The sequence below is a fragment of the Vulpes lagopus genome, chromosome 14, assembly GCF_018345385.1.
Source record: "Vulpes lagopus strain Blue_001 chromosome 14, ASM1834538v1, whole genome shotgun sequence".
Taxonomy (NCBI): domain Eukaryota; kingdom Metazoa; phylum Chordata; class Mammalia; order Carnivora; family Canidae; genus Vulpes; species Vulpes lagopus.
The window spans coordinates 30,125,131-30,139,381 of record NC_054837.1 but is presented as its reverse complement, the minus strand read 5'-3'; the positions used below and the strand labels follow the sequence as shown (position 1 = coordinate 30,139,381).

The window sequence follows — 14,251 nt, the reverse complement described above, 5'->3', positions numbered from 1 at the left end:
CAGTCTGTATAGATTGAATAACCCTGTTTCCTGTGTTCCTGTTCTCTCAAAAGAGGGGGGCATTAAGCACTATGGGCCCCCACCCTGCCTCCTGCCATGGTGAGAAGCAAGAGTTTGCCAAGAGAGAAAACCCCTTCGGTGGAGTGAGCAGAGCCGGTGGTGTGCAGGCTTCCAGAGGCTTGTGAGGAAGGGTATGGGCCCCCCTGCTGCAGATGCCCCCTGAGCCCACCGTGTCCCCTGGCAGGAGAGACCTTCCTTCCCTACTACACCGGCCGGGCCATTGATGGCATCGTCATCCAGAAGAGCATGGAGCAGTTCAGCACGGCGGTCATTGTCATGTGTCTGCTGGCTATCGGCAGGTAGCCTGCTCACACCCCACGCCCTGCCCCTCCAGGCCCGCAGCAGGGGAGGGAGGTCAGGGGCCAGCTCCTAAGGGAAAATAGGTCAGGGTGGCCCAAGAAATGCCCCAGGTGAGCCTGTCACTCAGCTGGTCATCGTGGTAACCAGCAACCAAACTGGCTTAGAACCCATATCCACTTGATTAGAACAATCCCCTCAAGCCATACCCTCTTGCCCCTAAAATTGGCTTTGGTCCTCGAGGGTACCCCGTTCACCCTGCCTGGCTACTCTCCAAGTAGAAAACAGTCTGTGCTGTTCTGGAAGGAAGAGGGGTCCGGCTGGCAAAATCAGACCCCTAGTCCCCAGTAAACACAGTCCTCTTTGCCCTCATCTTGGGGACTCATTAGGGAACAAGGGAGACTGTGTGGTGGTGCCAGCCCTAGAAAGGGGCTCAAGGTCAGGTCCCTCCCTGTCTCTGCCCTGCAAGTGGCCCACGCCTGCCAGCAGCGGGAGGGGGCAGCCGGGTTATGACTGTTGGTTGTCGCAAGGACGTCGTGCTATATATAACATCTCTTATCTGCAATTAGCTCATTTGCCGCAGGTATTCGGGGTGGCATTTTTACCCTCATATTTGCCAGACTGAACATTCGCCTTCGAAACCGTCTCTTCCGCTCACTGGTGTCCCAGGAGATGAGCTTCTTTGATGAGAATCGCACAGGTTGGTCCTCCTGCGGTCTGGGGTAACTTCCAGGGGGGCCAAGCCAGGGTGGGCTTGTCTCACATTGAGGGACTAGATGGCTGGCTTTTCCTGCTCTCCTGTTCAGGATAGAAGCAGCCCGGGAGGCCCTGCCTGAGGCCGGGAAGCTGGCCTGCTGGCTGAGGTTTGGGTATGGGCTGTGGCCACTGCAGGAGGACCATGGCCAGGCCACCCGAGATCTATGCAGGAGCCAAAGCCTTGCTTTCTGCTGTTCTCTGGAAACCACAGGGCCAGGACTAGCCAAGCCTGTGGCCTGAGAGGCTCAGCTCTGGCGAGGGGTGAGGGGCAGGGTACAGGGCAGAACAGGGAGAGCAGTACAGTGTCCGGCCAAGATCCCAGATTCTGAGACCAGCTGGCCCACGTCTCAGCCCTAATTCCACCATTCCCTGACCTAACCTCTCTGAGCCTCTGTTTTCTCATCTCTAAAATGGGAACAGCTGTAGGAGCTAGTAGGGGGAGTTGGGAAGCTCTTAGCCCAGCGAGAGCTAAAAGTTTCTCCACCCCCAACCTAGATGATTGTTTCTCTCCATGGGTAAGAGAGGATTTATTCCCTATGCCAGTGACAGGGAGGAGATATGGGTTTGGTTCTGGCTCCATCAGGGACAGACCGTGGGGTGCTACCTGAAGCTTCCCTTTCTGAACCTCTGCTGTCTCTCCTGGACTGTGGGATGTGGTGTCACGAGATGCTAGTAAGGAAGGCTGGGCTCAGAGCAGCCCTGGAGGGATGTCTTCTTCCCTCCCCTCCACTCCCCACCTGGAAGGCCAGGAAGACCCACGCCCCCTGGTGCCTATCTTGGAAGCACCTTAGTGCCCCCCCCCCCATCTCTCATCCCCTGCCACCCATCCCCTGCCACCAAGCATGGCCCCGTTGTCACACTGGGAACTGAGCTGCCTGTGTTCCAGGGGACCTCATCTCCCGCCTCACCTCGGACACCACCATGGTCAGCGACTTGGTTTCCCAGAACATCAACATCTTCCTACGGAACACGGTCAAGGTCACAGGCGTGGTGGTCTTCATGTTCAGCCTCTCGTGGCAGCTCTCCTTGGTCACGTTCATGGGCTTCCCCATCATCATGATGGTGTCTGACATCTACGGCAAGTACTACAAGGTAGGCCCCACCTTGTCCCTGCTGGGGTCTGCATGCAAGGCTTCTGAGGGAGGGAAGAGCCTCAGGAGGGTCTGGGGGTGCCACCCAGAGGTAGGGGAGCAGTAAAGGACTCATCCTGTGGCTGTGTCCATGTTCATTCACCCATGGCTTCAGTCATTCTGGGGATCGTCATTAAGCTCCTCCTATTCCCAAGTACCAGGATCCATCAGGGACACAGAGAAGCTTCTGCCCTCAAGGGGCTTATCCTCTAGTGGAAAAGGCAGACAATAAATAACAGTAATAATAACATCAGTATGTAATATGATGAGATGGTGAGTGGTAACGAGAAAAAAGGAGTGAGAGAGAGAGAGAGATGGGGAGCATGGCAGGTGGCTGCCACTTTAAATCGGTCTTTCTGAGAAGGTGACGTGTGAGGAAAGAGAGACATCTCCGGGAAGTGCCTTCCCAGTGGAGGGCAGAGCCAGTGCCAAGGCCTTGAGGTGGAAAGGTGCCAGGTATATGTGAAGAGCTGCAGGGAGGCCAGTGGTGCTAGAGTGTGAGTGAGGGGACAGGGCAGGAAATGAGGGCAGGAAGGAAAGGAGAGTCCGGTTGAGGCCTTTGCAAGAACTCTGGTGTACACTGAGTGCCAAGTGTGCTCTCTTTCTCTGGAGTGTATGTTTATGTGGGGGCGGCTCAGGCCCCATGAGCCAGGCCCTCACCCACGATGCAGCTCTGGGAAGGCTGCAGGCCTCACTGGCTGTTTCCTGGCACTGCCTCTGTCAGGAGGGTTGGCCTGGATGAGCTAGACCCCTGCTCACCCTCCTCCTGCTCCCCACCTTGGTGGGTGTTCCTGAGCTGTCAGGGCCCGAGGCTGTGTTTAGACAGGTGTGGGCGGCTTCTTCCCCAGGGACCAGGACCTGAGGGGACAGGGGTCCTCCTGAGCAGAGTGACCAGCTCAGTTAGAACCTTTGGTGCCCGTGGCCTGAGGCCAGCCCCAAAATGCATCCACTCCCCATAACCACTGTGGCTCCTTCTGGCAGAGCCTAGCGCCCAGGAGGGTCCTCTCCCCCATGATTCTGGGTCATGGGCCTCTGTTTCCTCCCTGAGTAGAAAGAGCAAATATATGGGTTAGAGCCATTTCCTTCAATCTACTCCCCACTCTGCCCTTCCTGCTTTCCGGCCAGGCTCTGGGACAGGGCAGGAAACCCTGGAGCTTCCCCCATCAGCCCCTTACCCCTCAAGTCCCGCCTTCAAGGTCAATTGGGCGAGGCCTCTAGGAAGCTCTCTTTAGCTCTCTTGCTGGTACCTGACTGTGTTGAATACAGCCACCAAGTCATCACCACAAGCCACACACACATTGCCCATGGCCAGACGTGACTCAGGACATGGCATGGCTCCACCCAAGATGCCAGAACACACCACATGCTTCCGATGGCCTCAGCAAGACTCAAAGGTTATGGGACAGGCCCAGGCATGATCCTGGCTTGGCCTCTCTGGTAGCTTTCCTCAATGGTTTGAGAATCTGAGCATGTTAACTCTCACAAGGCCTGAACAGCTCTGACCAGGGGCTGCTTCTAGAACTCTGGTGGACAGCAGCCTGGTGCTCCAACACTTGGGACTATTTCTTGGCCATCTATACCTGGTCATACACACATAGTGTGCAGCCAGATTTCACAGCCCCCCACCACCATCTGGAATTTGGCTAGGAGTTCTGGAATTTATGTGCCAATCCTCAGACCCTACCATAATTTATAGTATATTGATAATCTAAATGGCACACCCTAAATAGTTGGTGTTTCTTGTATAGTGTACAACCTAAACAACCATCCAGGGCATTCCTGTCTTATTCCAGCATAGAATCAAGTGTTAAGGTTCCTTTTCTGAGAGGATTACCAAAAACTGTCTGGTTATGAATAACCACCTTTAAGTACTAGAAAAGACTTAGTGATCAGCACCCCCATCCCTCAGGAGCTGGAACCTTAGGAGCTCACCCCAAGAACCCAGCTAGAGTCTATTTTCTGAATCTGTCAGGTAGAACTAGAAGGCGATGGGGAAGAATGGGGAGCTTGGTCTCATCCTTTTGTCCTTGGAACTCTGTGCAGAGAGCTGGTACTAATTGAAGGTAGAGGGGATCCCTGGGTGGCTCAGTGGTTTGGCGCCTGCCTTCGGGCCGGGGTGATCATTGAGACCCGGGATCGAGTCCCACGTCAGGCTCCCTGCATGGAGCCTGCTTCTCCCTTTGCCTGTGTCTCTACCTCTGTGTGTGTGTGTGTGTGTGTGTGTCTCTCATGAATAAATAAATAAAATCTAAAATCTTTAAAGGGATCCCTGGGTGGCGTAGCGGTTTGGCGCCTGCCTTTTGCCCAGGGCGCGATCCTGGAGACCGGGGATTGAATCCCACGTCGGGCTCCCGGTACATGGAGCCTGCTTCTCCTTCTGCCTGTGTCTCTGCCTCTCTCTCTCTCTGTGTGTGTGACTATCATAAATAAATAAAAATTTTAAAAAATTATTTAAAAAAAATAAAATAAAATCTTTAAAAAAAAAAAAAAAGAAGGTAGAAAAACCTGGAGAGGCCGAAGGGCTGTTAGATGGTGAGACTGGGGGGATCCCAGGGTGGCTCAGTGGTTTAACGCCTCCCTTTGGCCCAGGGTGTGATCCTGGAGTCTCAGGATCGAGTCCCACATCAGATTCCCTGCATGGAGCCTGCTTCTCCCTCTGCCTGTGTCTCTGCCTCTCTCTCCCTCTCTCCCTCCCTCTCTCTCTCTCTCTCTCTGTGTGTCTCTCACGAATAAATAAATAAAATTTAAAAAAGATGGTGAGACTGCCTGTTTTGGGGTCTCCTTCTTGTCCCCACTCCTGTCCACAGAGGCTCTCCAAAGAGGTCCAAAATGCCCTGGCAAGGGCCAGCAGCACAGCCGAGGAGACCATCAGTGCCATGAAGACAGTACGGAGCTTTGCCAACGAGGAGGAGGAGGCAGAGGTGTACTCTCGGAAGCTGCAGCAGGTGTACAAGCTGAACAGGAAGGAGGCTGCAGCCTACACGTACTACGTCTGGGGCAGCGGGGTATGTGCCCCTGGCCCTGGCAAGTCTGACTGTTGGGGGGCGGGACACATAGATGGGGGATCCCTTGAGCAGGGCGTGAGCCTGAGTCCCCGTATGTTGGTGTCAGGCTGGCTGCACTTGACTTCACTCTGCCTGTCCACAGGTAAATCTTTCTGGAAAAGAATGCACCCTCTCAGTGAATGTCCTCATGGGGCACCTCCTCTTTCCCTCTCACCTGGGTGTAGGGTGGCAGGGGAAACATCTCAAATGGGGAAACATCCTTGGCCCAGAAGGGAGTCACCTCGAAGCCAGCAGGACCCAACCTAGGCTGCACTGTCTGGCAGGTCCGACGTCACAACCACACATACCCCATTAGAGTGTCTGGGTCACTCACTCCCTGGGGATGAGTCATAGCACCTCCCTGGAGAACGGGGAGCACTTGGAGCCTGTTGCAGTCTGTTGGCCACATCTGGGAAGTAGGCATTTTGGGGGGTAGCTGGGGTAGGTATGAAAAGGGTTTGGAGTTCCGGGGGAAAAAGGAGTGATCATCAACCAGGGGACAGGGCAGGCCACCCCTCAAAAGTACTCAGCCAGGAGAAGGGTCCTGAAATCCAACTCAGCTAGCCAAGCCTCTCAGCAATCTGACCCCTGCATGGGTGCCTTTTGTCCCTTGCACAAAGGTACTGTGGTCTAACTATCCATCAATCTCGGTCTCACCCAACCAGGGGCTCAGAGTGGGGAGAGGCAAATATGGAGCCCGAATGGGTTGTCATGGGTACTCAGATTCCACTCCTCTCCCACCTCTCAGGTGCTAGAGGCAGTGGGAGGCAGGGCTCCCCTGGACACAGCCCCTCCTTCACGGGACCTAGTGGGATAGGAAACAGACCCCATCATCCTGCTTTGCCTGGCTTGCAGTGTGACCTCAGCCAGTGGACCAAACTCCCTGAGCCATGCTCTTTCCAGTGAGGAGGAAAACTAATAGCTCCTGCCTGGCCTGGCTGAGGCACTTGGGTGTGTGTGTGTGTGTGTGCCAGGGCCTTACAAAGAAAGCCTTGTTCTCTGCCAGGTCCCTGGCTGCCTCCAGCTGGGGGCCTCTGTGGGGACCAAGTCCAGGGCCGGGAAGTGGGCAGGCATGAATGACAGCATCTGGGAGGACATCCCTGCCTGGCTGGAGTCTGTCTGTGGCTGGGAGAGCACAGTCCACCCGCTCTCACCTGCCCCTGCAGCCTAGGGGGCAGGGCATGGGGGCAGGGCCAGGTCTGAGCCAAGGCCTCCCCCGTGACCCGGGTCCCCCCTTCCCTCTGCCCCCAGCTCACGCTGCTGGTAGTCCAGGTCAGTATCCTCTACTACGGGGGCCACCTCGTCATCTCGGGGCAGATGACCAGCGGCAACCTCATCTCCTTCATTATCTACGAATTTGTCCTGGGAGACTGTATGGAGGTGAGGGGCTGGCTGGGGGAGGGGGTCCTGGGGAACTGGAGGGTTGGGAAAGTGGGTCTAAGAGGTAGGAGATGCACCAGGGTCTGATGGATGGGGTATTTCTAGGTAGGTGAGGAGAGAACATCTACCAACAATAACAGTAATATTATTGAGTAGCTGCTATAGCTCTGTTTACTGAGCAAACTGGCAGGGACAAGGACGTTTTCAGGAAATGCTTCTAAGAAGACCGTGAGGGGTCTCAGTACTGTCCTGCCTCCCATTTCTCAGAAAAAGCAACTGAGGCTCAGAGAGTTTAAGGGACTGGCCCATCACGTTTGGGGGGGAACCGGGGTCAAAGCCAGATGGGTCTGACTTTAACACACTTTAAAGAAGAAACAGGGCTTGTTTTAGATTGCCTCAATTTGGGTTCCCCCAGGAGCAGACCCTGAGACAGGGAGCTGGGGTGTCCATGCCCAAGCCTCCCCCAGTTGCTGTTTGAGGATGCTTGGAGTGGGGGCGTTAAGTCCCTGGCACCGAATTTGGGCCTCTGTCCTCCAGTGATAAAGCTGAGGAAGTGCATGAGAAGAGGGTGTTAGCATCGGCTGTGGATGGCACTTCCCATTGGCTAGAGTCACACCTGCCTGTCATCTGATGCAGCAGTTCTGCCTCTAGGAACCCTGGGCTGCAGACATGCCCACACTGGTGGGCAGAGGTGTGTGGACACCCAGCGAAGCATTGTTTCTGCTATTGAAAAGTCAAAGCATCCTCCGCTGCCCACCGGTCAGGGATTGGGCCGATATGGCACATCCATGTTCCAGAAGCAGTATGTTTGTGCTATAGAAACGAGGCAACAGCTATAGATAGGAAGTGGATCTGTACATACTGGTGTGCAGGGGACCCTGAGATGTGCCGTGAAGCAGTAGAAAGAGTCTGAGGCCAGGGTCATGGTTTTTATTTTTATTTAAAAAAAATTTTTTTTAAGATTCTATTTATTCACGAAAGACACAGAGAGAGGCAGAGACCATAGGCAGAGGGAGAAGCAGGCTCCATGCAGGGAGCCCGATGTGGGACTAATCCCAGACCCCAGGATCACGCCCTGAGCCAAAGGCAGACACTCAACTGCTGAACCACCCAGGAGTCCCGATCTCACAATTATTTATCAAATATGTGCATGTGTTTGTAAACGCACAGAGGAAGGACTGGAAAACTATAGTATGTGGATACCTGGGGCCTCCTCGTGGAGGAGGCAGGAGGGGCACCGTCTCCGTGGCGCTCCTATCTTAACACCAGTGATAATATCTTGATATTAGTGATGCAGGTCCTAGCTGTGCTGGATTCCCCAGTCAGGCCCCTTGATCACAGTACTGATCAAGGGCCTGAACTCAGGACCCAGCCATACCTGGGTTCAAGTCTTGGCTTTGCCACCTCCCAGCTGTGTGACCTGGGGGGAGTGACTTGAATTCTCTATGCCTCAGTTTCCTCATCAGCAAAAGACAAGATAATGCTAGGACCTACACATACACAAAGGGCTCATTAAATGAGCTGCTGGTATCACTCATGTTTTATGTCGTGTACGTTCTTACCCAAGGAGTATGGATTGCATGAATTAAGAGCAGTTTTTAAAACCAAAATTTAGGGGATCCCTGGGTGGCTCAGCGGTTTCGCGCCTGCCTTTGGCCCAGGGCGCGATCCTGGAGTCCCGGGATCGAGTCCCGCGTTGGGCTCCCGGCATGGAGCCTGCTTCTCCCTCTCCTCTGCCTGTGTCTCTGCCTCTCTCTCTCTCTCTACGTCTATCATAAATAAATAAAAATAAATTTAAAAATAAATAAATAAAACCGAAATTTAAAAATTGCTGTGGCAGCCAAGAGAGTAATTCTGTTTGGAAGCCCTGTTCTGCCACATTCTGGCTGGTTCATGTAACTTCCCTACCCTTCCGTTTCCTCTTCTGGGAGGTGATAACATCCACCCTGCAGGATGGGGTGAAGTTTAGCTGTAATGGCCACAAGGCACTGGCTCCTAATGTGTTCTAACAGCTCAATATTATTTATTGCTGCTCTCATTTTTTTTAATTTAAAGGTTTTACTTATTTATTTGAGAAGGAGAGAAAGCACCAGCAGGGGGTGGGCAGAGGCAGAGGCAGAAGCAGATTCCCTACTGAACAGAGATTCCGGATGTGGGGCTCGATCCCAGGACCCTGAGACCATGACCTGTGCCAAAGGCAGACGCTTAACCAACTGAGCCACCCAGGCACCTCTTGCTGCTTTTGTTTCGTCAGTGTTGTCATTATCTGCTGCACTGGTGGGGTACCCTGGCAGCGTCCTCTGGCCACCCCCCAGAGCGGCTGTTGTGTCCCTGCTCTCTCTGGCCTGCCTTCATCTCTCTGGCACCATGGGGGGGTGTCCCAACATTGGGGTATCAGTGAGACAGGAACGCGTTTCCTCCCCCCGCAGTCCGTGGGCTCCGTCTATAGCGGCCTGATGCAGGGAGTGGGGGCCGCCGAAAAGGTGTTCGAGTTCATTGACCGGCAGCCAACCATGGTGCATGACGGGAACTTGGCCCCTGAGCGCCTGGAGGGCCGGGTGGACTTTGAGAACGTGACCTTCACCTACCGCACTCGGCCCCACACCCAAGTCCTGCAGGTGAGAGAGGGGTGCCTGAGGCCCGCCCTATCGTCCCTTCCCTCATCCCATCTTGGGTGCAGCTCCTACACACCAGGCCTTGCAATGTAGCCAGGATTACGTAAGGTGGAGTCCTTGTCCTCGTGGAGTTTGGGCTGTAGTCAGGGAAGGCAGACCATTAACAGAGTATTCCAGATAAAGTGCTAGGAAGGCAGTAAATCAGGGTGGTGTGATCGAGGTAGTTTACAGGGATGGTGTTAACAGTCAAGGAGGGCTTCTCAGAGGAGCGGACATTTGAGCTGGGTCCTGAGCAAGGGGAAGAGGCACCCAGGCAGTGGAAATGAGCATCAAGCTGCTGCCAAATCCTAGAAAGGAGAGCATTTTGACGGCTGGCAGTGCCCAACCATGGCAAAGAGCACAGGGGAGCTGGGAATGGTGCCCGCCCGTGTCCGAGGCCAGAGCATCTGAGCCAGTGGCCCCACACGGTGTCCGCGTGTTCCTTGCAGAATGTCTCCTTCAGCCTGTCCCCAGGAAAGGTGACCGCGCTCGTGGGGCCCTCAGGCAGTGGGAAGAGTTCCTGCGTCAACATCCTGGAGAACTTCTACCCCCTGGAGGGGGGCTGCGTGCTGCTGGATGGGAAGCCCATCAGTGCCTATGACCACAAGTACCTGCACCGAGTGGTACGGAAATGGACCTTTGTTATCCCGCGCACTTTCTTTGTCTGACCTTCACCCCTGTGAGCTGTAACACACATACCGAGAAGTGACATAGGTAGATGTATGGCTCAGAGGGTTTCACCAGTGCACCAGCTCCCAGGTCAAGACACAGAACATTCCAGCACTCCTCCACCCCATGTGTCCCTTCTCTTCCCTCCAGGAGCCACATCTCCCTGACTTTTATGATCTTCTCCTTTTCTTTGGTTTTACCATCGCCTTATGTCTCCCCAAACAGCAGAGCTGTGTTTTGCCTACCTTTGAACTTCACCTGGCTGGAATCGTAGAGCATGCATGCATTCATCTGTGTCTTGCTTCTTCCACTCAGCCTTATTTGTGAGACATCCAGCTTGAGGCTCTGGTTGTAGTTCATTCATTTTCGTTGCTGGATGATAATCTCCTGTGTAAACATGTCACAATCTATGTGTGCATTCTGCTCCTCATGGATGCTTGGATTGTTTCCTGTTTTTACTGTTACCAATAATACTGACATAGACAATTTTGTCCATGTTTTCTGGTGTACACAGGTATGTATGTTCTCCCAGAGTGGATACATAGTATCCACTTTACATTTAGTAGCTATTGTCACTGGAGTGGTCATACAACTTTACATTCCCACTAGCAGTGGATGTGAGTTCCAGTTGCTCCACATTTAAGTCATTTCTAATACTTAAAGGAGGCTATTCATGAGCATATGGTTTTTGGTAATTATTTTAGAAAGGGATCCTCAACACCTGATCCTGTGCTAGCTCTAAAAACAGGGATGCCCTGGATGGTTGTTCAGGTGGTACACAATGCAAGAAAAACCAACTATCAGGAAGGCACCATTTTCATCATCAACATACATTAAATTATAGGAGAGCCTAAGGGTTGGCACAGAGATTCCAGAACTCCTAGCCATTTTCTAGATGGTGGCAGAGGCCACACATTGTGATATCTGCCCACCCATCTGCACATAACCAGGTGTAGATGGCTGAGCAGTGGTCCCAGGTGTATGATGACAAGGCTTCTGCCCACCAGAGTTCTGGAAGTGGCCCTTAGGCAGAGACATTCAGGCTTTGCAATAGCTAATATGCTCAGACTTGTAATATTCTCAGACAGTTAATATTGACAGTGCTGTTTTTGCCAGCTGGTGAGTATACATGTAGAAGTAGTTCACAGCAGTCTTTTGCATTTTCCTAACGACTAAATATATCAGATACTTTTCCATGTGGTTTACTACTTGGATTTCCTCTTCTGTGAATGCCTTCTTTTTAGTTCAAATTAAAAATTGTAATCTTCATAAGCCCCAAACAGTAAAATGCAACAATCTAACCACATTCCCATATATTCAGAGAATTTTGGAATTAAGATGTGAGAGTCCCCCTCCATTTCACCTTTTAAATTCCACTCCGTGTAGGTAACTGTTGTTAGCAGTTTAGTAAATATCCTTTCCAACCTGTTTTCTATCTTGATATAAATGCATTAATATGTAAAGACACATATATACTTTTTTTTTTTTTTTTTGCTTTTTTTGTTTTTTGGGAGAAAGAGAAAGAGGCAGAGGGTGAGGGAGGGGAGAGAGATCCTAAGCAGGCTCCACAGCCAGCACAGAGCCCAACATGAGGCTTGATCTCACCACCCTGAGATCATGACCTGAACCAAAATCAAGAGTTGGAAGCTTACCCAGCTGAGCCACCCAGGCCCCCCTACATATATTTGTTTGTTTTTTAGCAAAAACAGAGTCATGCTGTGTGTATGTATCTGATTTTATGGGTACACTGTGATTATTAGCTAATCCCCAATTTATAAAATTGATTTTTTTTTCTATGTGTAATGTTGCAGTGTTACCCTCTATACTCTCATTTTTGTAGGCTATGTTTCGGATACTGAAATCATGGGACAAGCTTCTTTCAATTATTCTCTCTGAAGGGAGGGGGCATCTGGGAGGACTTCATGGCCTGGGGGCCTGCTGTGGCTTCTTGTCTTCTGGCATGGACAGACTTACTCACATTCTACATTCTCTTTCTCTCTTTCTCTCTCTTTTGGTTTTAAAGATTTTATTTATTTGAGAGAGAGAGAGAGTACAAGCAGGGGAGAGAGGGAGAAGCAGGCTCTTCACTGAGCAGGGAGCCCAATGTGGGGCTCAGTCCCAGGACCCTGGGATCATGACCTGAGCTGAGGCACATGGTACACTGACTAAGCCAGCCAGGCGCCCCTCTTCCCTCCCAACTCCCCCAGGACATGGGCAGACAGCGAGCTCTGTTGGAGGTCAAGGAATTTGGCTTAGCCCAGAGCAGCCAACTTATTCTAGGACCCCAGATTTTTGGTCAGAGGAAGCTGAAACTTGTACAGAAAGTAGACTCTATTGTTTTGGGAGAAGAGAGGCAGATGATGCTTAGCAGCTGGGCGCAGGCCCTGATCAGATTTCCAACCCAAGACCCCTGGCATCAAAAAGGCCTGGGGCTGGCGAGGTTCCTGGTGACAGCTGGATGGATGTGTTCCTGGCCTTTCATGCCCCATCCTTTCTCCTGCACAGATCTCCCTGGTGAGCCAGGAGCCAGTGCTATTTGCCCGCTCCATCACAGACAACATCTCCTACGGTCTGCCCACCGTGCCCTTTGAGATGGTGGTGGAAGCTGCACAGAAGGCAAATGCCCATGGCTTCATCATGGAGCTTCAGGATGGCTACAATACAGGTATGCAGCCCAGGAGCATCACCTTCACTGTGCCTAAAGGTCAACCCTCAGGGATGCAACCCTGTGAGTTAAGCATTGCTTTCTGTCAGCTGCTCTTTATTATTTCAGGTGAAATTCACTTAACCATCTTAAAGTGAACATTTCAGTGAGATTTGGTACATTTACAGTACCATGTAACCAACCACCTCTATTTAGTTTTAAAACATTTTTTTTTGAGAGAGAGAGAGAGAGAGAGCATGAGAGCGTGGGCAGGGAAGGGGTAGAGGGTGAGGGAGAAAGAGAATCTTAAGCAGGTTCCACCCAGCAAGCCTAGCACAGAGCCCGACATGGGACTAGGTCTCAAGACCCTGAGATCCTGACTGGAGCCAAAATCAAGAGTCAGTGCTTAATCTACTTAGCCACCCAGGCACCCCAGGATATTATTTTTATTTTTTTAAAAAATTATATAGATAGCCTAATTTTACATTTTAATATATTAATTATTAATCATATAATAATTATATATTAATTATATAATATTTAATATATTAAATTTAGCAATATGTTAATTTATATATTTTGTTCTATTTAATATACTTAAAATTTTAATTCTTGTGAAGGAGCTATTCACATGACTCAAAACTAAAAATATATGTGAAATGCTATACAGTGAAAAGTTTTATCCCGTCCCTTTCTCTACCCCTGTTTCCTCCTGGCCCACCAAAAAAAATTTTTTTTTAAGATTTTATTTGTTTATTCATAGACACACAGAGAGGCAGAGACACAGGAAGAGGGAGAAGCAGGCTCCATGCAGGGAGCCCAATGTGGGACTTGATCCCGGGTCTCCAGGATCACACCCCAGGCTGCAGGCGGCGCCAAACCGCTGTGCCACCAGGGCTGCCCCCCACCAAAATTTCTTATGTTAGCTTCTTACATGCCCTTTGGGAGTTTCTTTATGCAAATAGGAATGTATATTTTTATTTCCTCCTGACCTTTTACAGAAGAAAACCAGCTCCTTATATTCTGCACCCGGCTTTCTTTCTTTCTTTTTTTTTTTTTAACTTAACACAGTGTCTTAATCATTGGTCCATATTGTCACTTAGAGACCTGCTCTGTTTTTAAACAGTTGCATAGTGGGGAACCTGGTACTAAATGATTTGTAGATGACCTGCTTTTGGGTCAGGGTTTTGTATGTAACAGAGCAGCTCCCTTGCTGTGATCTATTGAAAATTAGCCCTTGACATAAGGGTTTGTTAAAAAAAAAAAAAAAAAAAAATTGTTTTCATTGAAAAAAAAAAAGAAATAAAGAAATAAATAGTTGCATAGTATTTCAGGGCTTATGCTAATTTGCTTAAATAATTCAGTTTCCTGGGCAGCCCGGGTGGCTCTCAGCAGTTTGGCTCAGCCTTGGGCCCAAGGGCCTGATCCTGGAGTCCAAGGATCAAGTCCCACGTTGGGCTCCCTGAATGGAGCCTGCTTTTCCCTCTGCCTGTGTCTCTGCCCCTCTCTCTCTCTCTCTCTCTGTCTCTTGTGAATAAACAAATAAAATCTTAAAAAAAAATTCAGTTTCCTGCTGATGGACATTTGAGTAGATTTTTTTGTTTTTATTTGCAATAG

General features: G+C 50.9%; 1 protein-coding gene across 4 annotated transcripts in view; it reads left to right on the top strand.

Moving 5' to 3' along the window:
• ABCB9 (ATP binding cassette subfamily B member 9) overlaps positions 1–14,251 on the top strand; it is a 39,895-nt gene that overhangs the window by 20,992 nt on the left and 4,652 nt on the right. For all 4 annotated transcript variants that reach the window (XM_041729053.1, XM_041729054.1, XM_041729051.1 and 1 more), the window contains exons 3-10: positions 245–359; positions 927–1,057; positions 2,000–2,205; positions 5,051–5,248; positions 6,539–6,667; positions 9,097–9,285; positions 9,771–9,944; positions 12,496–12,655. In XM_041729053.1, coding sequence (XP_041584987.1) covers positions 245–359; positions 927–1,057; positions 2,000–2,205; positions 5,051–5,248; positions 6,539–6,667; positions 9,097–9,285; positions 9,771–9,944; positions 12,496–12,655 — 1,302 coding nt within the window. The remainder of the gene's footprint in view (positions 1–244; positions 360–926; positions 1,058–1,999; positions 2,206–5,050; positions 5,249–6,538; positions 6,668–9,096; positions 9,286–9,770; positions 9,945–12,495; positions 12,656–14,251) is intronic.